This window comes from Chiloscyllium plagiosum, chromosome 2, assembly GCF_004010195.1.
Source record: "Chiloscyllium plagiosum isolate BGI_BamShark_2017 chromosome 2, ASM401019v2, whole genome shotgun sequence".
Taxonomy (NCBI): Eukaryota; Metazoa; Chordata; class Chondrichthyes; order Orectolobiformes; family Hemiscylliidae; genus Chiloscyllium; species Chiloscyllium plagiosum.
Genome location: NC_057711.1, coordinates 29719026 through 29743223, shown reverse-complemented (window position 1 = coordinate 29743223; position 24198 = coordinate 29719026). Strand labels below are relative to the sequence as shown.

At 41.4% G+C, this 24198-nt stretch overlaps 1 protein-coding gene across 1 annotated transcript; it reads right to left on the bottom strand.

The window, feature by feature from the left end:
* Nucleotides 1–7334: 7334 nt before the first annotated feature.
* ccnb1 (cyclin B1) lies at nt 7335–23496 on the bottom strand. The gene is made up of 9 exons (XM_043706508.1): nt 23359–23496; nt 21844–21981; nt 19270–19365; nt 16764–16943; nt 15150–15308; nt 13881–14117; nt 11864–12004; nt 9670–9780; nt 7335–7570 (listed from the first exon to the last, which is right to left on the bottom strand). The coding sequence occupies exons 1-9, from the start codon at nt 23377–23379 to the stop codon at nt 7460–7462; spliced, it is 1194 nt and encodes a 397-aa protein (XP_043562443.1). The 5' UTR covers nt 23380–23496; the 3' UTR covers nt 7335–7459.
* Nucleotides 23497–24198: the final 702 nt, after the last annotated feature.

Here is a 24198-nt window from a genome sequence, read left to right as displayed (position 1 = left end):
GAACAGTGAAAAAACTTTATATAAAAAGAAATAAAATTACAGAGCAGAATGAAAACAGAGGGGTCGAGGTGGGACAATCATCTGAAGTTGTTGAATTCAATGTTGAGACCGGCAGGCTGCTGAGATTTTCCAGCATTTTCTCTTTTGGTTTTTATCGAATGGAGTTGTGCGACGTGAGTAACAATTAAGATGTAGATAATGAAAGAGTCAGATGGCACAAAAAGAACGCCAGTAATATTTAAACCACATTAAAACATTTTAAAAATTCTCCCTGGTCCTCGTATTTTTTTGATGGCCAGCTCTCTGGCTATAATTCAGGTCTGAGTGAATGTGTACAAACATTGTCACTCTCCAAGACATCTGTGTTGCAATCTTCCGCGTCACTTTCCACAAAATCATTTGAATGTTCTTTTTAACTTACAGCATGCTGCACCTACCTGTCTATTTCATTGGCTGTTATACAAGTCACCCAGATCCCTTTGTGCATCCACACTTCCCAATACATCGGCATTTAAATAGCACTTGGTCTTTCTTTTCCACACTATAACTTCACATTTATCCATGTTATAATGAATCTGCTATGTGTTGTCTCACTCAGTCAACTTGTCTAAATCACTCTGAAATTTCTTTGAACCCTCCTCACGACTCACAATCCCACTCAGTTTTGTGTCATTAGAAAACTTGGGAATGTTGCATTTGCCTCCCTCATCCAAGTCATTTATGGGTATCATGAATAGCTGGGCCCAAGCACTGATCCTGATAGTACCCCAACAGGCACTGCCTGCCATTCAGAAAAAGACTCATTTATTCCCACTACCAATTTTCTCTCTGTCGACCTAATATTTATCTGTCATCTGTGCATTAGCCCCTCTCATCCCACTGAGTTTAACATTCCCCACTAACTCTTACAAGGGACCCTATCAAAATCCTTCTGAAAATCCAAGTACACAACATTCACTGGTTCTCTATTCTACAAGATACATCTTCAGAAAAATTCCAGTAGATTTGTAAAGTATGATTTTCCATTCATAAATCCATGCTGGTTTTGTCCAATCCTGTTAATGCTGTCCAAATATTCTGTTACCACATTTTATTTAGTCTCTAGCATTTTCCCTACTGCTGTTAGCATGACTGATCTATAATTCTTTGTTTTATCTATATCTCCTTTTTTAAATGGTGGGGTTATATTTGCATAAAATGTTTTCAGAAGCCAACTCAGTTCAAGTAGAAGGCCTAGCATCCACACAGCATTTAGAAATAACAACAAAGACCATGTTGTTTTCAGTGATGTCCATATTAATTTTAAAAATGTGTTGGACTGAAAATGAATGTGCAGTGTGAAGACGGTTCAATAATATATTGTTACCTGTATTTGGAAATGAAGATGTTACAGCAGGAACATCCTGGATTTTTTCCTGACTGTTTTGTGACTTAGAATTTGAGAGCCATTTTCTTTAAGTCCATATGAGAGCATGAATCCCTGGGGTGATAATGGGAATTTGTTTGCATTGGGACAGTTTTACTAATGGACAGAGTAAACACTGAGGACCATTTGCTTGCTTTCAGTTTAGAAGGAACGGGATTTTTATTTTGTTTAGTTAGTGGACAAACCCATAGCTTGGAAAGCATTTATTTTACACTTTGCAGAAATCCTGTTTGAAGGTCAATCTATGAAACGTTTCTCCTAGAGAAGGATTTTGTTCAGATTAGTTAGGAAATAGCATACCTCCATGTAAATGTTTTATTTGAACGCTGTAGACCAAATGTGTTTGGTTTGAACCCAGAGGAATATTTGAGGCTTGAGAAAATCTAAGCTCAGTTGTGTGACTGATAAAGGAAGTGGCTACCATTCTCAAGGCCAGGGATTGAAAAAAATAGTAAAATTAAACTTAAGATATGATATGGGAGCAAACTGTCTCTGATGTTTGAGATACTGTAATGTAATGGTTTTAGGATAGATTGTATTTTTCCTATGTGTTTCTAAATCGTTCAGAATTATGTTATATTGGTTTATTTAATTTTTTGCATAATAAACTTCTGCTTTATTGTTATCATTAAATCTGCAGCATTTCAATGAAAGACCACCTCAAAAATAAAAAGAAAGATTTATTAAACCAGATTTCAGTCTAGAATCTGATTTGTTCAGTAATAATATCAGCTTCAATCAGAACAATTGGAAAATCGCAGTAAACTTTTTCAGTGAAGTGAGCTGCCTTGGGATGAGTGTGATACAGTCTGTGTGGTTGCTAATGCAGTGAAACATGTTACCCATGTTTTAGTGTTGCATTGTAAAATCCCAGATCCCTTTGCAGCTTCTGTTATGGAAACTGCAGGTGAGTGGGCTCTTCATTGGACTTTTTGAAGTCATCTTTGGGACTCTTCTCAAATGAAGAATGTAATGCATCTCTGATTGCCTTATCTGTCAGTTGTACAGAGAATGGTGTCTCCCACATTGGTGTAAGTTTCCAGTGGTTGTCTTTGCTAGAATTTCCATGTTGGCCTTGGCAGGCAAGTGAAAGAAACCTTGTCATTGGGTTGGTTGGTTTTGCCGTTCTGCTGCTCTTTCACTGTGTCTTCAGAAGATATCATCTGTTTGAACTCCACTTAATAGAAGCAGTTGTTGATTGAGGTTTCTGCCACTATCTTCCACATCCTTCTCATTATGACATTGCCTCTCGACCAGATAGATTATACCCCTGCTTTTAGTCAATGGTTTCAATAACGTGAGCAATCAGCTGCCATTGCTAGTTGTTTTTTAGTTCATAGTCACCTCTTGATCCATTGGCTTGAGCTGGGTCATGTTGTTTAGAGGCAAGATTAGCTTGATATTGTTGAGGAGAGTGATTACAGGGTGCATGGGGCAATTGTCTGTAGTGCGAACTGGAGTTTGCACATTCATCCTGTGTCAGCTTAGGCTTCCTTCAAGTGCTCTGGTTTCCTCCCACAGTCCAAATATGTGCATATTAGGTGGATTGGCTATGCTAAATTGCCCATAGTGTCGAGGGATGTATAGGTTAGGTGGATTGGTTGTGGGAAATGGAGAGCAATACGGTAGGGGAATGGATCTAGGTGGGATACTCTTTGGAGGGTCAGCGTGGACTTGTTAGGCCAAGTGGCTTGTTTCCACACTGTAGAGATTCTATTCTCTGATAATTATGTTCCTTTGTTTCTATTTATAAAGTTTGTCCACTTTCCTGATTTGTGCCTCAAAAATGCTGGAGGTTATTCAGGCTGTTATGTTAGTTTTATATTGTGTGGTAGTGTCTTGACATTCGCAAAGCAACCTGGCTTCTTAGACTTTCCTATCACAAGAAGTGGCAGCTTTTCAATGCCAGGCTTTTTGGCATAGTCCACAGCAATAACCCATTCCTTGCTTCGCTTTCCACCATTATATATTTAACTTTAAACATTAAAGACAGATCTGGGCAAAGGTGGTAAAAGTCTGGTGCCATGCAAGTTAAAAATGTGACTTCGTGCACACTTATTCAGAATGTAGATGTAACCATTTAGCAGCCGGTCACTGCTGATATAACTGCAACACCCTCACTGTGTGAGAGACAGAGAGAGAGACAGATAGACAGAGAGCCAGAAAGAGAGAGAGAGAGAGACACACAGAAAGAGAGAGAGAGAGAGACAGAGAGAGAGCGAGAGAGCCAGAAAGAGAGAGAGACAGAAAGAGAGAGAGAGAGAGAGCCAGAAAGAGAGACATAGAGAGAGAGAGAGAGACAGAGAGAGAGAGACCTACCTCATCTTTTCTTAAATGGTCCAGTCATCCGTTGCCGCAGAACTCCTTGTGGTCAAGACTCTTTACCAAGGTGCCTCCACATTCCTGCAGGATTGGATAGGAGATGGGAACGATCTCTGCTTGAGATACCACAGATCATGAAGCAAACCTTCTTCAATGTCACGATAGGTATCCGTTCTCCTCCTCTGCCTTGCTGGTGAGATTGCCTGCTCCCCAAACTGCTGTGATTTTTATGTGTTTCAGAATGGATGACAGACTCCATGGTGGAATTTCCCATTCCTTAAATAATGTTCACTCTTCACCCACATAGTTCTCCACTTACTGCATCAACTTCACTTTGTCTCCAACTGGCATCACTTTAACTTTCTCACGTTTAGCTGTTTTTGGATGGTATTAGAGAGATCATAACGTCGAATAATAGCTTGTCCCTGATGTCAAGCCAAAGAGTGGCCTAGCTCCGTTCTAATTGGTGGTGTCAAGCATAGATTTGTTGGGCTAATCTGGAGTTAACGGGCTGGAATAGTTACTGGCAGCCTTCAATTGTATTTCCTGTTCATTCGACAGAAACAGTTGACAACTTTAACACCGGTTTCAGTTTACCTGATTTTGACTTGCTGTGATTCCTGATATGGAGGGATGTCTTATGTACAAAAGCGAAACAAGTTAGGACTCTACTCACTGGAGTCTAGAAGAATGAGATGTAATCTCATTGAAACATATGGGATCATTAAGGGACTTTGCCCACCTGAGTACAATGCCGATACCTGCAAGTCATGACATGGGGAATGTTAGATCAGCAATTATCCTGTTGAATGCTTGAGGGGCTGAATGGCCCTTTCCTTTTCCTATTTCTTCTGGTCTTGTAGCTTCATTGTATACTCAAATCTCAATTTTTTTTTCTGTCCTTCCAAAGATTTACCTCACCGGTTCTCCCCGTGAGAGTCATCTCTTCTGATGCAATCAGATCTTCAGGTGCAACCAGAAAGTACTATTATGGATTTTAAATTGCAACTTTGCATTGATTTAAAAATAATCCTCATCACATCTTTGCCTATCTTGTGATGGATTTTAATGACAGATAAGATCACTGAAGTAAAGCTTTCCTGGCCTGAAGTCCTTAAACATGTTTGGCCAAGTGTGCCTAGAGGTGGTAAAGTTGAAACTTTAGATTTTTGACTCAAAACAAATATATGGATATGGATTCAATTTTCTTGAGCCCAGATTATTTAATGCAATGTTTGCCCAATTGAAGCCTATTTGATTGAGAGTAGAGAATATCAGTGTCAGCAGAGTAGGTGCAGCTTTGATACAACCCAGACAAGGAAAACTCAACACTAAAGATAAATTACATCCATACCAACTGGTATTTTGGATTTAATTGCATAACCTTGAACCCATTGTTCTGACAAATCTAACAGTGTACAATAAATATTCACTTGGGTTCAGCTGTCACACCAGATTTTGCATTATATGATCAAGCGTGCCTTTAGCACCATGTAATGAATGCATAGAAACAGTTAACACTTTGTCCAGTAAGAGTCTTGAAGGAATCATATCAGCTTTGAAACATTAACATTCTCACTTCAGCTGTTGCAATTTCCTTAGCATTCTCTTTTTAAATTTGATTTTCAGCATCTATATAGTACCTGTAGTTAACACATTATGTGCATACAAGAAACAACCTCAAAAGTATACCAGGAAAAGCATTCTGGACCAGTTTAAGAATCACAATCCAACTATGCCTTGAAATTTCACAAAACAGCTTAACTCCTTTTACTAATTAAAAAAAGGATGACCACCACTATTCTTTAGTCAATTTGAAAGTAGTAGAGTGCCCTAGTGATCCGATACTCACATTAGAGGCTAAAACTGCTGGAATATATTAGTATCCCTAACTAGAGGAAAATCCTTAGATTAGCTCAGGTCCACCAGACTATTTTAAAAAAATTGTAGCCAAGATATACAATAGCTCATTAAAAGTAGCAAGCTAAGTTTATTCCAGCAAATCAAAATGTCAATTTGATTATTAATTTTAAGTTCTATTTGAAACCATCCTGAAAAGATTCACTTCCCTCCACAATTGACAAGATTTCAGCAGTATCTTCTAGACCAGTGACTATTTGACATAGGATAAGGACATTACCATTCCAACACGAGTTGGAAACTCCTGCAGACTAGATGCATCATTGCCATGTTTATAAACATTGCAGTCAGAATTGTGTTTAAAAAGTAGGAAAAAAAAAGTATTTTAGTAGACTAGGACCAAGAATGATAAATGCTGAGGGGACCTGGGTGTACTGTTCATGTACTAACAAGTTAGTGTACAGGTGCCACAAGTAGTTGCTGGTCTTAAAAAAAAAGTAAAGATGCCTTGATTGTAAAGAACCTGGAGAAGGCCCTAACCTGGAGCATTACATTTAGTTTTGCTCTCCTGATCCAAAAAGGAGAGGATACTTTGAAAATGGCAACACTAAACTATTGAGTTGTTAGTGTAGGGAAAAGATTCTGAACAAGCAAATTGTTTATTGCCTGGGAGTTTGGTAGATAAGGGTTACTTAACTAAATCACTTCCTGAAACCCAAGGCCAGAGGGAAAATTGCTTAAAAACCACAAACCCTGTTAAGGTACAGAGCAGGTAGGACCCTAGGTCTCCTGGCTCAAATGCAGGGACACTACCACTAGGCTAAAAGATAAGGGGGCTTGAGGCACAAAGGGAATGTAGAGGTATTTTCTAAATCAACCTGTTCAGATATTTATGCATTTCTGAAGCAGGTGGGACTTGAACCAGGGTGCCTCAAGTCCAGGAGTAGGAATACTACCACTGCACCACAAGACCATCCATAATTACTTAGTGTGGAAACAGGCTCTTTGGCCCAAGTCCACACCGAAGCACAACCCACCTAGACCCATTCCCCTACATGTACCCCTTCACCTAACACTACTGGCAATTTAGCATGGCCAATTCACCTAACCTGCAGAGGAAACCTGAGCACCTGGAGGAAACCAACACATGGTGAGAATGTGCAAACTCCACACAGACAGTTGCGTGAGGCAGGAATTGAACTCAGGTCTCTGGCGCTGAGGCAGTGCTAACCACTGTGCTGCCCATGGTATGATCAGACTAGTCTCCCACCCACCCCCTCAAATTGAATTCAAGGTCAATTATCTGCCATAGTGGAATTTGAACTGGCCCCCCAGAACGTTAACTGGGGCTCTGGATTAATAGTCCAATGATAAATACTGGCCTGGTTAATTTAGATCAACTGTTTGCTCTGGAAAGTAAAAGGTCGAAAGCCAGAAAAATTCTTTCCAGGGCAAACCATTTAAACCAAAAAAAATTAAGTCATTAGATTGAGATTGGTTTCTCAAAGAAATGTGGAGATGCTGAACTAGATTCAAAGATAGTAGTTTAATCATTGAAAACAAATGGGATTTCAGACCAGCTTTTAAGAAAGTAACCACAAGGATTGAGACTTTGATAAACAGAAAAAGCCAAACCAAATTTGGAGTTCAGTTCTCAAAATGGATTTATTGAGATCAAGACCTCAATATTTTAACTAGTGAATTAACACCCATATTAGACAGCAACTGAAATTTTAAAAATCAATTTTATTAGTAAAGAAAGTCAGTAGATAAAACAGATAATTACAGTTATTTACAGTAGCACATGGTGCTGACAAGTATCACTCTACAAGGAAGAAACTTTCAGAAAAGTTATTTCTGGAAGATTAAATGCTTTGAAAGGTTGAGTATCACATCAGACTTGAGCTGTGGAAGAGTGCTGATCTTCATTTGTTTACCACTGGCATATTTATTCTTAACAGTCTAAAAGAGAAAGCAAATATAAAGTTAGAGCCAAAATGGTATTAACCCATAATATTGGAACCATATTTGCAGAGAAAGTTTCCATTTTAATGGTCAGTTTCACAACCACTTGATAAATAGCTTCTTCCAGTACGATATCAGTTTGTTCCAGGTCAATAATACCAGTCAAAGCCACAGCACTCTAGAAAATCCAATTCCATTATCGGCCAATAAGTCTAGCAAGGCTTTGACTCAAAAGAGGTTCAAAGACAGATTGGTCAGAAAGAAAAAAGGGATCTAGAAATAGACAGTGGGGCAAGAATCAAGGTGGCGATAATTGTGGCACTATGATTTAGTGTAGTGCAAGAGGGACATGATATGGCTACATAGTAGAAAATTAATGACAAATGCAATTCGATGTAGAGAAGTGAGGCAGTGTATTAAGGGTCAGCAAACACAGTAATGATGGGGTACTGAAAACAGGAAGAATGAATGACTTGGGGGATGCATGCTGTAGATCCTCAAGAGGTGGCTGAGTAAGTGGAGGAAAAAGGGCTAAGGCTCATTAGCCAGAGTTAAGAGTGGCTAATTTATGCTTGATCTAAAAAAAAAGTGCTAGTTAGGCCACAGTTTAAGCAGTTCTGGTCAAGGTGGGTGATTAAGTGAGCTGTGACAGGAAGTTGGTTGCCAGGCATGGAGAAGCTTAGTAAAAAGATTGGCTTTGTTGGGGTTATTACTTTTGAACTCCATCACCTCCCTTTAAGTGTAAAAATTTATAGGGGCCTAGATGAAGGGGTGAACAGGAACAAAGTCTGACTTAACTAATACCAGATCTGGATATTCAACTTTCTACAATATTTTGCTTCTGAAATGATTCGTTTCCCTGAATCAACAGTAAGATTGAATGCCCTTACAGAAAGGAATGGTATTGAACGCTTCACTTGGCAGGGTGGGGTGGAAGCATAAATCCTCATTGAAACAAGGAGGTGCACTGTGTTTATAACTAGGTTTGGACAATAGGCCACATTAATCCACTATTGCTGGCTACTGCTGGTGAAAGTGTCAAAATTGAAATATTGGCACTGGAAAGAAGCCTTCAATCTAAACCTGCCTCTAGTAGTCCTAGACATCAGTTTAAGTAGTGCAACAAGGCTATATTGCAAGTCTAAAATTTGACTAATTAAAGCAAGTACTAGATCACAGCATGGCAAATCTGGACTCCATACTACATAATGGCTCTATATATAGTTTACTATTGTATAGCATCAAAAGGATGGTGGCGACAGGTGTCTAGAAAAGATTCAAATGATTCAGAAAAGGGGAATACAGCATGATAGATATGAGAACAGCCTTACTTATCCAGTTACCTTGGTAATAGTAAAGTTAGAGGGAGAAGAAGGGGAGGTGGGGGGAGGATGAAGAAAGGGGGAGGAAGACAGAGGGGAAGAGATTGGATTTTGCAAAGTTACTATAGGCTAAAATGGCTTGCATTATAACCAGGTTGTCCTAGTCTGCTGGATGTAGGATACATAGACAGCTATAGTTTCAATTGAAAACCTTAGAAGGGTAGAAAATCATTTGGAACATTGGACAAGAAAGGGAAGTAATTCAGTCAGCTGAGCTGGACTCGTGAATGCACAGAGCATTCACATCGCCAAAAAAAACTTAAATTTTAGTTCAGGAGAAATCAAGTATTTTGTTAATTTCAGAAGGCCATTAAATCTCAAGAGAACCATACTAGCCAAGTTAGTTGGTTGGGAAAAAAAAAAAAAATGTGTCACGGAGTCCAAGGATAATTTTATAAGTGGCCATTAGGAGATAGAAGCGATTTCTCTAAGATGGGCATCGGAGAAGGAATTAGATACTAGTTTATAACATTTGTTAAACTGGAGCACAAAAGCCACTTTGTAAAAAGGTTTTCATTAAAGTAAGTGGTCTTTAATAACCAAGCACCATGATACCATCTGCAAGAGTCAAACCTTATTCACCACACTATGGTTTCACAGTTTAGTGAAGTTTGAGAAATTACCAACTTCAATTTTTGGATTTCAAAAACAACTTGCACATTTGCCTTTTCAGGCAGTGACAGGAAGCAGTGTACAGTTGGAATATACACTTACCACATGTTTGGTGAGACCTTGATTGACTTTCACAACATTCTTAGCAATGTGTTCCATCACAGGAATCAGATCCTCTTCTTTATAAGACATGTAGCGCTGCAGGAGAAATGACTGCAAGAACGAAGACATATTTAGGGCTTGATGAATGAGAGCGCAAGAAATAGTCTTTCAGCTGAAGTCTGGCAGACATTATGGTTCTAGTGGGGTGAATGTCACCTGAATTATGCTGGGACTGGAGCATAACAAGGGCATAACAAGGGGGATGGAGGGAGGAACCATCATATAGGAAAAGAAAGGTGATGACAGATGCAAAGCCTGGGTTTGTTCAAGTTAATAGCAAACAATATAGAGTCAGAAGGGAAAATATGGGTGGAGGGGAGGATAAAAGACTGATGAGTTATATATTGGCCTCCTAGTCATAGTTAGGAATGGGAGGGTGGGAGAAGCCAAAAGTAGGAGAAAGTAGAGGCATGCAAGGCACAGTTACAATAATCATGGGAGACTCAAATATATGGGTGGACTGGAAGAAGGTTGGTAGCAAAACAAAGAATTTGTGGAACATCTCTGCTCAGTGCAGAGCCCTGTAGGGAATAGGTAATTCTGGATTTGGTGGTGATGTGTAATGAGGCAGACTTTATTAGAGAGCCAAAGTGAACACACCCCTAGGGGTTCGTTATATAACTAGAGCTCACTCTTTGAATGTGTTGATATTAAGTGGATTTTAAAAAAAGGTGACTACAAAAGGAAGGAGCTGTCAAGTTAGTTGGAATCGAGCACCTAGCCAGGAAGATGGTGGAACAACAATGGCAGATGCTACTGGGGTAGTTGTGAGGGACAGCAGAAATTCATCCCAAGTAGATGACAAGGCAAGCATTACTAACAATGCTAACTGTGTACTTTTATTTTATGCTTTCAATGTAAAAAAAGTTAGTTGGAAGCTTTTATTGCACTTTAAAATTGTCTTGGGGGGCACAGGGATGAGGCTAGTTTTTGCCTTGCAGGCAAAAGTAAAGATTAGACTGCTTGAAGGCCGCAGTAGCAAGAGGAACACAAGTGGAAGAACTGATTAGCTACTGGCTTCAGTTCTCCTGGTGAAAGATACCAGCGACATGCCAGAACTTTAGGAGAGTCAGGTAACAGGTAAGTGTACTGGCCATCACAGAAGATGCTGAAGTAGTAAAAAGGTGGATACACTATCACTGGACCAGATGGAGTACACCCCAAAGTTCTGAAGGAGATTGTTACCAATGCCTCTACAATCTTAGAGATAACTGGAGTCGGGGAAGGTCCAAGATGACTGGGAAATGGCTAATGCAATGTCCTGTTTACAAAAGGGTGGCAGAAGATGCAATTGGGGTTAGCCTTACCTCAAGGTCATGGGTAGGATGAAGGATCTATAATAACGAGGATGGGGTCACAATGGTCGGCGGTTGAATGATAGATAGGTTGGACACACGCACGCACACACACCAAAGAGAAACGGAGGTGATGGACGGAGGACTATGTGGAAACGCATGAGGTTATGCACGATGTGGGAGGTGATGGTGCAGACCGTAAAGGAGAAAATGTTTTGGAAATCTGAAGCACTGCTAAAGCGACTGAGTCATAGTTCAGAATTCTCAAAGGTTATATGCAGGTACAGTTGACAGTTAGGAAGGCAAATGCATGTTAGTGTTCCTTTTGAGGGATCTGGAGTGCAGAACATGAACATACTGAGTCTGCATAAGGCTCTGGTCAGGCTGCATTTGGAACATTGACAGCAATTTTGGGTCCCACATCTAAGGGTGTGCTGACCTTGGAGGGGCTCCAGAGGAGGTTTACAAGAACAATGATCCCAGGATGAAGGGCTTGTCATGAGGGGGCCAAGGACCAGGTCTGTACTAAATTGATGAATGTCAAATCTGAATAAAAACAGAATACCAAGAGACCTGCATAGAGCAGACATCGAGATGTTTCCACTCAGACCAGGAGTCCTGGAACTCCAAACTGAGACAAGGAGGAATATCTTCAGCCAGAAGGTAGTGAATCTATGGAATGCAAGTCATTAAGAATGTTTGACAGTTTCTTGATTAGTACAGGGATCAAGTGTTCGATAAGACAAGAGAATGGGGTTGAGAATCAGCCATGATCAAATAGCAGAGCAGACTTGATGGGCTGATGGCCTAAATTATATTGTGGTCTAGAGACTACTCACCCATTCTCCACTATTCAAGACTTTCTGAGCAAGACAAAAAGCCGCAGCAGCAATCTGAGATGGAAGATAATGGATCATCTCATAGTCAATGATAGTCAGTTCCATCAGATATTTAGCCAGAGTATGGTGTTCAGAGCTTACCTAAGATCAGCACAGTAAAAAAAAGCAACCAGATGAAGTTATAAATCTTTAAGACAGAGTGCTTTAATACTTAATTGGTATGAAATTTACCCTCAACTAACTTACAAAAGCATAAGCTTGGTTGAGTGTAGAATCTTTTCCAATTTATACTACTTCAGGAGCATAGGATTCCTCCTTTAACTAGATGCTGTACATTTTTAAATAAAATGATTCATGGGATGAAACAGTCTTTGTGTAGGCTAGCATTTATTGCCAAAGTGGCAATTGAGTCACATTGCTGTGGGCCTGGAGGCACATGTAGGCCGGACCAGTAAACAAGTGCCCTTCCCTAAAGGGCATCGAGTAAGTGCTTCACTAAAATTCAGATATTACATTCTTAATAAGACCATGACTGAGTTATGAGATCAGCAATCCAACAGCAGTTTGGACTGAACTTTGACTAGGACAGAACTTCTGATTATAGCAAAGTGCTAAATCCTTATAATGGGAGATTTGAACGAGTGACCTAATGGAGGTAGGAGTGCTGAATCACATTGTATATTATCTGAAATCTCAGATCCTTAAAGTGCCAACATTAGATTCTCCAATTAGAAGGATATGGTGATAGAAGGTAGATATTTCAGAGGGGCTCATGGCCAACCCTGTACTTTACATTAGCTGTCCAATGCCAAAGCTTAAATCTACCGGGCAGCTCTATGCAAGCCACAAAACAATAATCAAAGTAATTCTTTGACCAGATGGGCCAAGGGGCTGAGAAGTGGCAGATGGAGTTTAATTCAGATAGAGGAGAGGTGCTGCATTTTGGGAAAGCAAATTCTTAGCAGGATTTATACTTAAATGGTAAGGTCCTAGGGAGTGTTGAACAAAGACCTTAGAGTGCAGGTTCATAGCTCCTTGAAAGTAGAGTCACAGGTAGATAGTGTTTGGTATGCTTTCCTTTATTGGAAAGAGTATGGAGTGCTGGAGTTGGGAGATCATGTGACTGTACATGGGCAGCACGGTGGCAGTGGTTAGCACTGCTGCCTCACAGCACCAGAGACCCGGGTTCAATTCCCACCTCAGGCGACTGTGTGTGGAGTTTGCACGTTCTCCCCGTGTCTGTGTGGGTTTCCTCTGGGTGCTCCGGTTTCCTCCCACAGACCAAAGATGCGCAGGTCAGGTGAATTGGCCATGCTAAATTGGCAGTAGTGTTAAGTAAGGGGTAATACCTAGGGGTATGGTGGGTTGCGCTTTGGCAGGTCGGTGTGGACTTGTTGGGCCGAAGGGCCTGTTTCCACACTAAGTAATCTAACCTAATCTGTACAGGACATTGGTTAGGCCACTGTTGGAATACTGCATGCAATTCTGGTCTCCTTCTGATCAGAAGGACGTTGTGAAACTTAAAGGGTTCAGAAAACAAGGATGTTACCAGGGTTGGAGAATTTAAGATATAGGGAGGGGCTGAACAGGCTGAGGCTGTTTTCCTTGGAGCTTCAGAGGCTGAGGGGTGACCTTAGAGGTTTACAAGATTGAGGGGCATGGATAAGGTAAATAGACAAAGTCTTTTCCCTGGGGTGGGGAATTCCAGAACTAGAGGGCATAGGTTTAGGGTGAGAGGGGAAGATATAGAGAGACCCCAGGGTGGTACGTGTATGGAATGAGCTGCTGGAGGATGTGGTGGAGGCTGGTACAATTGCAACATTTAAGAGGCATTTGGATGGATATATGATTAGGAAGGATTTGGAGGGATATGGGCCAGGTGCTGGCAGGTGGGATAGATTGGGTTGCGATATCTGGTTATCATGGATGGGTTAGACCAAAGGGTCCGTTTCCATGCTGTACATCTGACTAAATAAAACTCAAATCTTTGCTAGCAAAACTAAAAATTAGGACTTACTTCTGCAACTTTTGAAGATCTCCTCAGAAAGTGCAGAGGAAGAGGTCGACCAAGAGAAAAGTTAAGCTTCTTAAGTATCTTCCGCTCCATCTCCCGTATTGCAGCTGTAGTGTAAGTGTTGTCTGTGACATAGACAAAGTCCCCAATTTCTGGTGGATACATTTCTTCATATTTAGATGCTATTAACATTGCTGTCACACCAACAAGTTGTAGATTGCTCTTGGTTACAGGATTATCCTGAAAAAGTTACAACATTAGAATCCAACAAGCACAATATCTGGCCCATTCTTCACCCTTAATCTTGTAGACCCCACATTAAAAACTGTTTCAATGCATCTAGGAATCCTGCAGCACTAACTTCCCAAAGCCTGTTCATCTACAAAGGTGGTAGTGATGGCATACTCAGTCTGCCTGGAAGCAAGCAACGCCAATGCCATGAACTTGACACCAAGAACAAAACAATCCACTTCATTGGCACCATGTTCATTTCTAGCAGTGTATACCATCTACAAAATAGTCCATAATTAGCAACTTAAAACAAACAACTCCAAAGGGCAAAAGGCAGCATGTACACAACAACCGCACACTGTCCCTTCTGCAGCACTTACCATCCTGACCTGGGAATATATTACCATTCCTTCAGTGCTATTGAAGCAGAGAATCCTGGAACTTAGAATTGTAGGTCTACCCAACCAGATAAAGGCTGCAGTGATTGAGGTATAGCTCACCACCTTCAGTTAGCTGGAGATGGACAAACACTGGCCCAGCAAGCACTTGTGCCATGCATTCAGAAAACTAAATAGCATTTACAAACATAAGGACTTCAGAATAGGATTCCAAAAAAACTTCAATCATTAATCTTCAACAGCCTGATGAGTGAAAAAGTGCCAGTTGCGGAGAATACCTACAACTTCAAGTTTTTATTGCAGCTCTACAAGTGCTGCCTTTAAAGATGGGTGTCTCAAAATACCATATGGAAAAGATTTAGATCCAGAATGCAGCCTCTGGGGGGGGGGGGGGGGGGGAGGCTTTTGTTCAGAGCTCAAGTCTTTTTAAAAAGACTAAAAGCTTCTGGTTAACATTTAATCTTGACACTACAGAACAAGATACACCATTTAACAGGGAGATTACATATACAACTTCAGTCCATGAACCATTTAAACACTAAGTTGACTCATTGATTTAAACAGACTCCTTTCCTGTTGTGTAGAAGAGCCACTATCCAATTATGACTTCACGTAAGGTCAGTGAAAAAGAAAGTGTTCTTACCTGAAGAAATCGATCAATTATGGAGACAGTCATGTATAATGTTTCTTGGAGTAGCTGAAATTTCCTCTGAACTTGCACAAGCCAGTCTATAAGGATAGCACGCATATTGCCAGTTATCTCCCTTCCCTCCAGGTACCTTGGCCTCACTGACTGCTCCACCTTCAGGAAGATAAATCTAGCATTAAATTTTATTACTGCTAAAAGCAGCGCTGTAGCGTAAAACTTGGTTGTTTAGTAAGCCACTGATCAGTCAGAAATCTTCCTCAGCTATCCTGGAAGCATGCATTTCTTATTGTGCTAAAGTTCCACAAGATGTTAGAGTGGAGATGTCACTTGACTTAAGAATGCAAGTGTGACACTGGAAAAACGGGTCAGGCACCAAAGGAGCAGGGGGGGGGAGGGGGGGGGGAAGGTGTAGGCATTTCAGGCATAAGGGCTGAAAAGAGGGCTTTGCCTGAAACGTTGTTCCTGCAGGATCAGGAGAGTCAGTGTGCTTTTCCCATGTCCACCTTTTGACTGTCCAGCATCTGCAGAACTCATTTTAAGAATCCAAAAAGGCCCAGGCATAGATTCAAATCCCATTTGTTAGCTAGTGCAATTTAGAAATGGTGGTGACCACTAAATAAATTGACTAATGGATCAGAAATCTGACTTAGATATGCTTTAGGAAAGCCAACACCCACCACTTGTGGGACCTACATGGAACTTCAGACCCCCAACATGGCCAATTCTTAACAGCCCTCAAAATAAGAGCTAGCCACTTCATTCAACAGCAGAGAAAATAACTTCAAGTCTAGTGGCCTTTATTCAAAAAGGAAAGCCACCTAGAATGAATTACATAGCTTGGCCAAGCACTTTCAGTGCTAGGATAGCAACAATCCAGGTGGTTGTTCCCCCATAGACTTTAACAAGTCAGTCAAAGGAGGGAATGAAGTTTGTTACTTTCAGGATATTTGCAGACAGTCTTATTTCCTCACCCAGTCAAAAACTACACTAGAATGAAGTTGATTTACAATTCCAGTAGATTCAGTTTCATACTCCATTGATGTCAGCTAAAGATCTATTATCATTCAAGATGGTCAATGAGTGGGCACAAGTTTGATACTGGGAAAAAAAAAAGTTTTCCACAGAATCATTGGGAGAAGCTTTGATAGCATGGTAAAGGAGATTAGAAGGAAAAGAGATATCAGCTGAGGGCAGCCACTACTGAAGATTAAACGTGAGTGAGTAAGGGGTGGAGATTCTGGAGGAGTGAAGTATTTGAGAAGTAAAAAGGATTGAGGGAGTGGCCATTTAAAAAAAAAAGAATTGAAACTATTCCCAAAGATTTATGTAGTTTAGTGCATCAAGACCTCCCACGATCCAAAGATGTGCAGGTTAGGTGAATTGGCCATGCTAAGTTGCCCATAGTGTTAGGTCAATGTATGGGAATAGGTCAGTGTGGACTTGTTAGGCTGAAGGGTCTGTTTCCACACTGAGAAATCCAATTTAACGAATTAAAAAAAAAAAAAGGTGAACAGCACTGAAGATGGTCAGACTTCGAGGACAGGTTTGTGGAAGGTGGAAGATGAGGCTAGCATTCAAGCAGACATGTCAGGTAAGTTAAAATCTGACCTCCAGCTGTCTCAGGTATTTGTAGATATCTTTAACATATTCACTGCATAGCATGGGATTATCACCATCATCTGCATCAACATCTTTAACAGGAAGCAACACATCTGAAAATGCCTGGCACAAGTCTTCAGGTATACAGCCTGAAGTTTCCATCTGGGATGGTGATGCTGGTACCTGTAACTGAAAAGGGTTGGCATAGTTACAAAAAAATTTCACATCTAAAATTAGTGTATTATTAGCAATATTCCAGATATTCTAGCCATACCAACACTGAAGTATTACTAGCAATAAAAGTCAATAGGAGAAACTACAGTTTGTTAATGGCAGACGAGAGACAATAGATTAGATCAGCAACATCTTTCAATTTACTACTCAATGCCATGCTAAATTAGAGAAAAATAGTATTTAGTGTAAACTAAATCAGCTAAAGAATGGACACCTTTTACCACATTTTTTGTATTGTCTTAAAATGCAGACAAAGATTTAATGGACAGGTTTGCTCAGCTAGTCAAGAATTTGGAAGAGTTGTGTCAGAAGGAAGAATGGATCATTTGAACCCAGATGACAAATTTCTTCACCTCAGGGGTTAAAAGTCTTTAAATGCTACATCCTAGAAGGTTGTAGATTCTTCATGGTTGACTTCAGTGTGCAGGATGTACACATTTTGGCCTGGGAAGGTAGAGGGATATGGACAGCAGGCAACTAAAGTTGATCAAAAATGAAACTTGAAAGGGTTCAGAAAAGGATTTATAAGGACGTTGCCAGAGTTGGTGGATTTGAGCTATTTGGAGAGGCTGAACAGGCTGGGTCTGTTTTTCCTGGAGCAGAGGCTGAGGGGTGACCTTATGGTGGTTTACAAAATTATGAGGGGCATGGATAGGATAAACAAACAACTCTTAGAGGGTGGGAGAGTCTGGAACTAGAGGGCATAAGTTTAGGATGAGACACCTATGGGACAACTTTTTTTTTTTAAAATGGAGAGTGGTACATGCATAGAATGAACTGCCAGAGGAAGTGGTGGAGGCTAGTACAATTGCAGCATTAAAAAGGCATCTGGATAGGTATGAATAGGAAGGGTTTGGAGGGATATGGACCAGGTGCTGGCAAGTGGGACTAGATTGGGTTGGGATATCTGGTCGGCATGGACGGGTTGGACCAAAGGCTCGGTTTCCATGCTGTACATCAGACTCAAATTAAAAACCAAGATCAGCCATAATAGTATTGAATGGAGACCAATCTTAGGTCAGGTGAATTGGCCATGCTAAATTGCCCGTAGTGTTAGGTAAGGGGTAAATGTAGGGGTATGGGTGGGTTGCGCTTCGGCGGGGCGGTGTGGACTTGTTGGGCCGAAGGGCCTGTTTCCACACTAAGTAATCTAAATCTATCTAAAGTTGATCAAAAATGAAACTTGAAAGGGTTCAGAAAAGGATTTAAGGACGTTGCCAGAGTTGGTGGATTTGAGCTATAGGGAGAGGCTGAACAGGCTTGGGCTGTTTTTCCTGGAGCAGAGGCTGAGGGGTGACCTTATGGTGGTTTACGAAATTATGAGGGGCATGGATAGGATAAACAAACAAAGTCTCTTAGAGGGTGGGAGAGTCTGGAACTAGAGGGCATAAGTTTAGGATGAGAGGGGAAAGATAAGAGACCTATGGGACAACTTTTTTTTTTTTTAAAAAATGGAGTGGTACATGCATAGAATGAACTGCCAGAGGAAGTGGTGGAGGCTAGTACAATTGCAGCATTAAAAAGGCATCTGGATAGGTATGAATAGGAAGGGTTTGGAGGGATATGGACCAGATGCTGGCAAGTGGGACTAGATTGGGTTGGGATATCTGTTCGGCATGGACGGGTTGGACCAAAGGGTCGGTTTCCATGCTGTACATCAGACTCAAAATTAAAAACCAAGATCAGCCATAATAGTATTGAATGGAGACCAATCTTGACTGACCACATGGTCTACTCCTGCTGTTCTGAAGGGACTTGGTCAGCAGTTTGAAAGCTAATTGTACAAGCTTATTCCAGCAATGATTTACATGCAAAGCTCAAGCTGAACCAAGAACTGGTTCTTTTGGTGAAAGTACATTTGCACACTTCAGTGAAGTTATTAAATTCAAATAGAAGATCCCCATTACGGACAACAGCAAATAACCACTGGTTATTCATGGAGTTACTCTAGGAACAGCATTATTTCTTATCTTGGGACATACATATATTTGATCCACTAGAATGGAAGCTTGGAAGATAGGCAAAAAACCACTAGCATAGCTTAGAGAATGCTGACAAAGGATGCAGCCTTATTCCCTGCCACAATTAAGTGCCTTACACACTAATGCTTTGACCTAATCTCCCATTCTATGGCTGACTCAGGCTGCAGGAAGGCAAAAGATGCTAGAGATCAGAGCAGTACTGGAAAAGCACAGGTCAGGCAGAATCCAAGCAGGAGGAAAAAAACAAGCAAAAACCAACATTCCAGGCAAAAGCCCTTCATCAGGCTGCAGGAAGTTACCTTTGGTAGGTCTTCATTTTGCTTCTCAGTTGGTGGAACTACTGGTTTGATGAGCTTCTTCACTGGTTCAACCTTTGGGGCCACTGTACTTTTCCCCTGCAGAATTCAAAAATCAGGTGTTATTTCATGCTAACACTTATTGTTCCCTTGAGGATTGAACAAGATAAGATTAGTTTTAAAAGGTTGTAATAACCATGGATGGATGCTTGAAAAAAATTCAAGGAATAAAAGCAGAAGTTGCCAGGAACTCAGTGGGACTGGCAGTATCGATGAGGGAAAAAAAAAGTGTTTCAGGTCTAGTGACCCTTTCTCAGAACTGAAGATGCTAGGAAAATGTTGGTCGAAATGAAGATAGGAGTAAGTGATAGGTGGGGATAGAGCCCAGAGAGAACAGTTGGACAGAGGAGTTGATAACGATCTGGCTAGGAGGGTGATTAGCTGTTAATGGAGTCTGTTAATGAACAATAGCTAGTGCATAATGACAGATGATTGTGTGGTAAAAAGGCCTGGTGTGTAGGGTAGGGGGGTTAAGACATGGGAGAGTTCAGGCTCCAAAAGAACAGAGTCTGAGTCTTACAGGGTCCCCAAGCAGAAAGTTTGCTGGAACACTGCAGCAAACCTGAGACAGATGTTGGCCAGGGAACAGAGTCGTGTTGGAGTAGCAGGCAGTTGGAAGCTTGGTCATTTTTGTGGGCACAAAATAGGTATTCGTGACGCAGTCATCCAGTCTATGCCTCATTTCCCCTAATACAGAGGGGACCACACTGAGCAGCGAAAGCGGATTAGATTGTGTGAATTCCTGTCAAGGCTCCATTCCATTCAGTTCCTGTTACATCTTTCCAATAAGTCCAACTTCAACAAGGGAAGCTCAAATATCCACCTTCTTCCTCAAAGACTTCACAGCACTGTTATTGATGGGTTGTGTCCAGTTGAGGGCCCTACCCCCTTCTCTTCCCTCCCACAACTACAGTATAAGGCTTCCCTCCTTGCCCACTATCCCACCAACCTCCACACCCAGAAGATCTTAAGCTGCTATTTCTGCCACCAGTAATATTCCCCACCCCTGTTCACCTTCTGCAGGGAGTATTCCCACTAGGTCACTGTTCCACTCCAACACCACCTCCACACAGCCCCTTCCCCTATAACCACTAAAAAAAAAAAAAAAAATGGGTAAAGACCTTCCCATTTACCTCCTCAGTATCCACAACCCCAAACATACCGGTATTGGCAGAGAATGTTGAGCAGCATTTTACCTGGACTTGACACAATCAAGTCTACATTTGCTGCTCATGATGGTTTCCTCTGCACTGGGGAAGACAAGTGTAGGCTGGGTGATGTTCTGCAAAGCAATCACCCAGCCTACACTTTCAGTTGACTGCCATTTTAACACCACCCTGTTCCCTGCTCAACATCCGTTTCAGGGTCACTGCAGCATTCCAGCACAAGCTGGGAGAACACCTTTCTGCTTGGGAACTCTGCAGGCCGCCACACTGTTCAATAATTTTAGGGCCTGAATGCATGTCCTAGCATCAACCCCACACACCAGGTGATGTGGTCACAGTCTGCCATGACACTACCTATTGTTAGTCACTACGTCTCCATTAACAGCCATTCCTAACAGGAGCTTGTTATCAACTGTCTATCCAATTGTTCTTTTCCCCTCTGGACTCTATCACCTATCATTTACACCTAACCTTCGGCATATAAAACCAACATTTTCCTAGTTACCATCACTTCTGATGAAGGGTCACCAGACTCAAAACATGACCCCATTCTTCTTAAGCTGCTGGGCTTTGCCAGTGTTGAGGTTTTACTAAATGGTCATGCAGTAGTTAACTATCTTTAGGAACATAACATTCAAAACTAATAAAACCTATTAGAATCTTAGGAAATCCAGATGCTGGAAGTTTGAGAGAAGGTTTGTAGCACGGGTGCTCATTGTTGTGGTTCTGTTCAGAGCTGGGAATTTGTTTTGCAGACGTTTCGTCCCCTGTCTAGGTGACATCCTCAGTGCTTGGGAGCCACCAAAAATAAGTTGGTGGAAGAGTTAAGCAGGTTTTTCAGTATCTGGAGAGAAAGCTGAAAGGACATCTGGTAGTCCTTTCAACAAAGGTCTGAATTTTAGAAACACCATGAGAACAGACACCCTCAGGTTTGCACATGTATACTGTGCAGAGGAATACATCACGTTAGTAAATACATCTAGTGTCACCACAGACAAGACTGCATTGCAAGTAGCAAACAAAAATAACCAAGTTGGAAATAAAATGTCTTCATCTGGAAGGTGTTTTGGGCATTGCAGACAAGGCAAGAGAAAAAGCACCACCTTGAGTTGAGAGGGATGGCATGATTGAGGAACAGACAAGGGTGTGGAGTGGGGGGGGGAAAGAGAAAGTGTTCCCTATGGAATGCCATAGAGGGGAAAAGACATGTTTCATGGTAGCATCTTAGAGACTGACAACACTGGCAAATGAATGGGATAGAAGTGAAAATAGTAACAGTAAAATCAAATAAACACAGCTACTAGGAATTGAAGCCCAGTAAGGAGACAGGTAATCTCAATGCACAACATACCTTTTTCACTGGGAGTTTAGTTCCTTGTGCCTTGTTGCCTATGTCCACCAAAGCAGTTCTAGGTCTCAAGCCAAGCTTTGTTCCAGCTTTTCCTGAAATGATTTTTGGCTCAACATTGTCTCTGCCAACATAATTAGCCTGTAAAAATAATTCAAGACTATTAATACAGAATTACAAAGAACCACACTAAACTGTACACTGCCGCAATAGCACAGGAGGCATTTCACCTCTATTCACATGAGTGTGGTGTTCCATTCTACTTTTCCCAAGTCAGCAGTTAACTAATTTTCTATCCATCCAAACTCAAATGGATAGTATACCAGATTGTAGTGTGCAGTCTGATGGATTTATAGGTGTGTAGCACAGGATAGTCCAACAGTGATTGAGATGATATGCTCAATGCAACACCCACAAAAATCCCAGTGAAAGCTGAGCAAATAAAGTTCAAAGACAAAGTTCCTCTCCGAATTGTTGGTTATGTTGTGTAAACATTAGTCAGGTCTCAGTCAAGTACCACTTCAGTCACCTACTGTACTGGGGCAAATTCAGGAGCGTTTTCTAGTAACCGGTATTAGAAAGTTTGGATACCAAACCCATACTTGGCTTTTCCTTTCTCTCCTACCGTACCAAAGCAGTTTCCGGAATGGTGTCTCAGATGGATAAAACTGGGCAAGGATGCATTTCCCGTCCAGAAACCTGACAAAACCTTCCACTCCAAACCAAAAGGGAGTCAGTGAGGGGAAAGAAATTCCACACGACACTGTTGTTATTTGACGTTTGACTTTGTTTATTAAAGTGATTTTTGTGCCCGATACTGAATAGCACCTAACAGCAGGACTTTGTAACGTCACCGAAGCATGTAATCTGGCAGCTCCGCCTTTTAATTAAACAGACTGTTTTCTTTCATCTCAGTATTGAGTTAGAAGGCAGTCGCGTATTTACAGAACGTGGCAACATGTGAACAGGGATCCTACGTGGGTTCGACCGCATATATTAGAGATAGAAAGTTGACTTTTTCCTGTTAGGAAACCACAGAAAATTCCACTGAATTTTGTTGCACGACTCCTCCCCACACAAAGCATCACCCATTACAGGAGAGCGAAATATTTAAACCAAAACACAGTTATACACCAACTTCAGACCAGAAGTTAAAAGATAACTAAACGTTTCGAGTTTTTGGGCTTCGGTTCCGTCTGTTTTACGGATTAACAAAAAAAACCAACAGGAGTAAATTGACGTTACCATAAGCAATACTTGCACATTAGACTATCACAACCGTGTTAGTCATTGCTGCAGGATTTGCTTTCATTCGAACGGTAGTTTAAAAATGCAGAGATTTTAAATAATGAATAAAAACAGTATTTGATTTTACTGCAGATTTTAATCACCGAACTTTTTTTAAAAAAAGGCCTAGCCTTAAAAAAAAACATAATTCAGTTAAACGCCTGGCTGCTCTTATTTGAGAAGCTTACGAGAGGAAGAAACGAGGGTTTGAAAGCCAATAACAAGCCGCACCTTTGCCATCTGGAGAGCCATGCTGACCTCCTGAGTACTCGCCGCAGACTGTAGCTCACCACCAGCCGGCTTCAGGTTTAAACTCCCCGCCGCTGCGCGCTCATTCGCTGCCGTTCCACATTCCGCCCACTCTGATTGGCGCAGCCCGCGCCTCTAGAATGCGTTGCCCGGGTGACGGGTTTGTCTGACGTCAGCGGACTGTATCGGTTTGCTCCGCTCGCATCATTGGAAATGTAGCGATCAGCTGGAGGCAGAGAGGAGGGAGCTGCTGCTACTGCTACCGGGCACCGGGCACATTTACTGCCCGTTAGTGTGAACGTTATCGTTTCTCTCCTCTTTTTTTCAAATAGAATCATTGTGATTGGTCCATTCGGATGCCACCAATCCGACGAGGAGACAAGGCCGGATGCAGGGGGCGGACTGTGCTATTTAAATAGCGCAGCCCAGCCCACCAAACGGCTCTCGATGAGTTAATGCGCCCTGCGGGGATTGTGGAGTGAAGAGGTCAGCGGTGTGGTCCGGTGCAGACCTTTCAAGTTTAATTCACTGCAAGAAAACGAATCTGGCAATCTGAAATAAAGTTAGAACTTCCAGGAAAACGTTTGATTAGTGGTTTTAAACCTGTTATCCGACGCTCAATAAACATCAATTCTCTGCAATAAATGTTTAATAATGCTTAAAGTTTTGTCAGAACGTCCTCAGTTTCTCAACAAGTATATGTAACTCGGGTGTTATGTTTGCATTACTGAAACATCTGCATTTTCCTCTCCGTCTAATTTGCTCCTCGGGCTCAATTTCATATTCATTGATGGCAGTAGGAACATCCGAAGGAACCGTTGA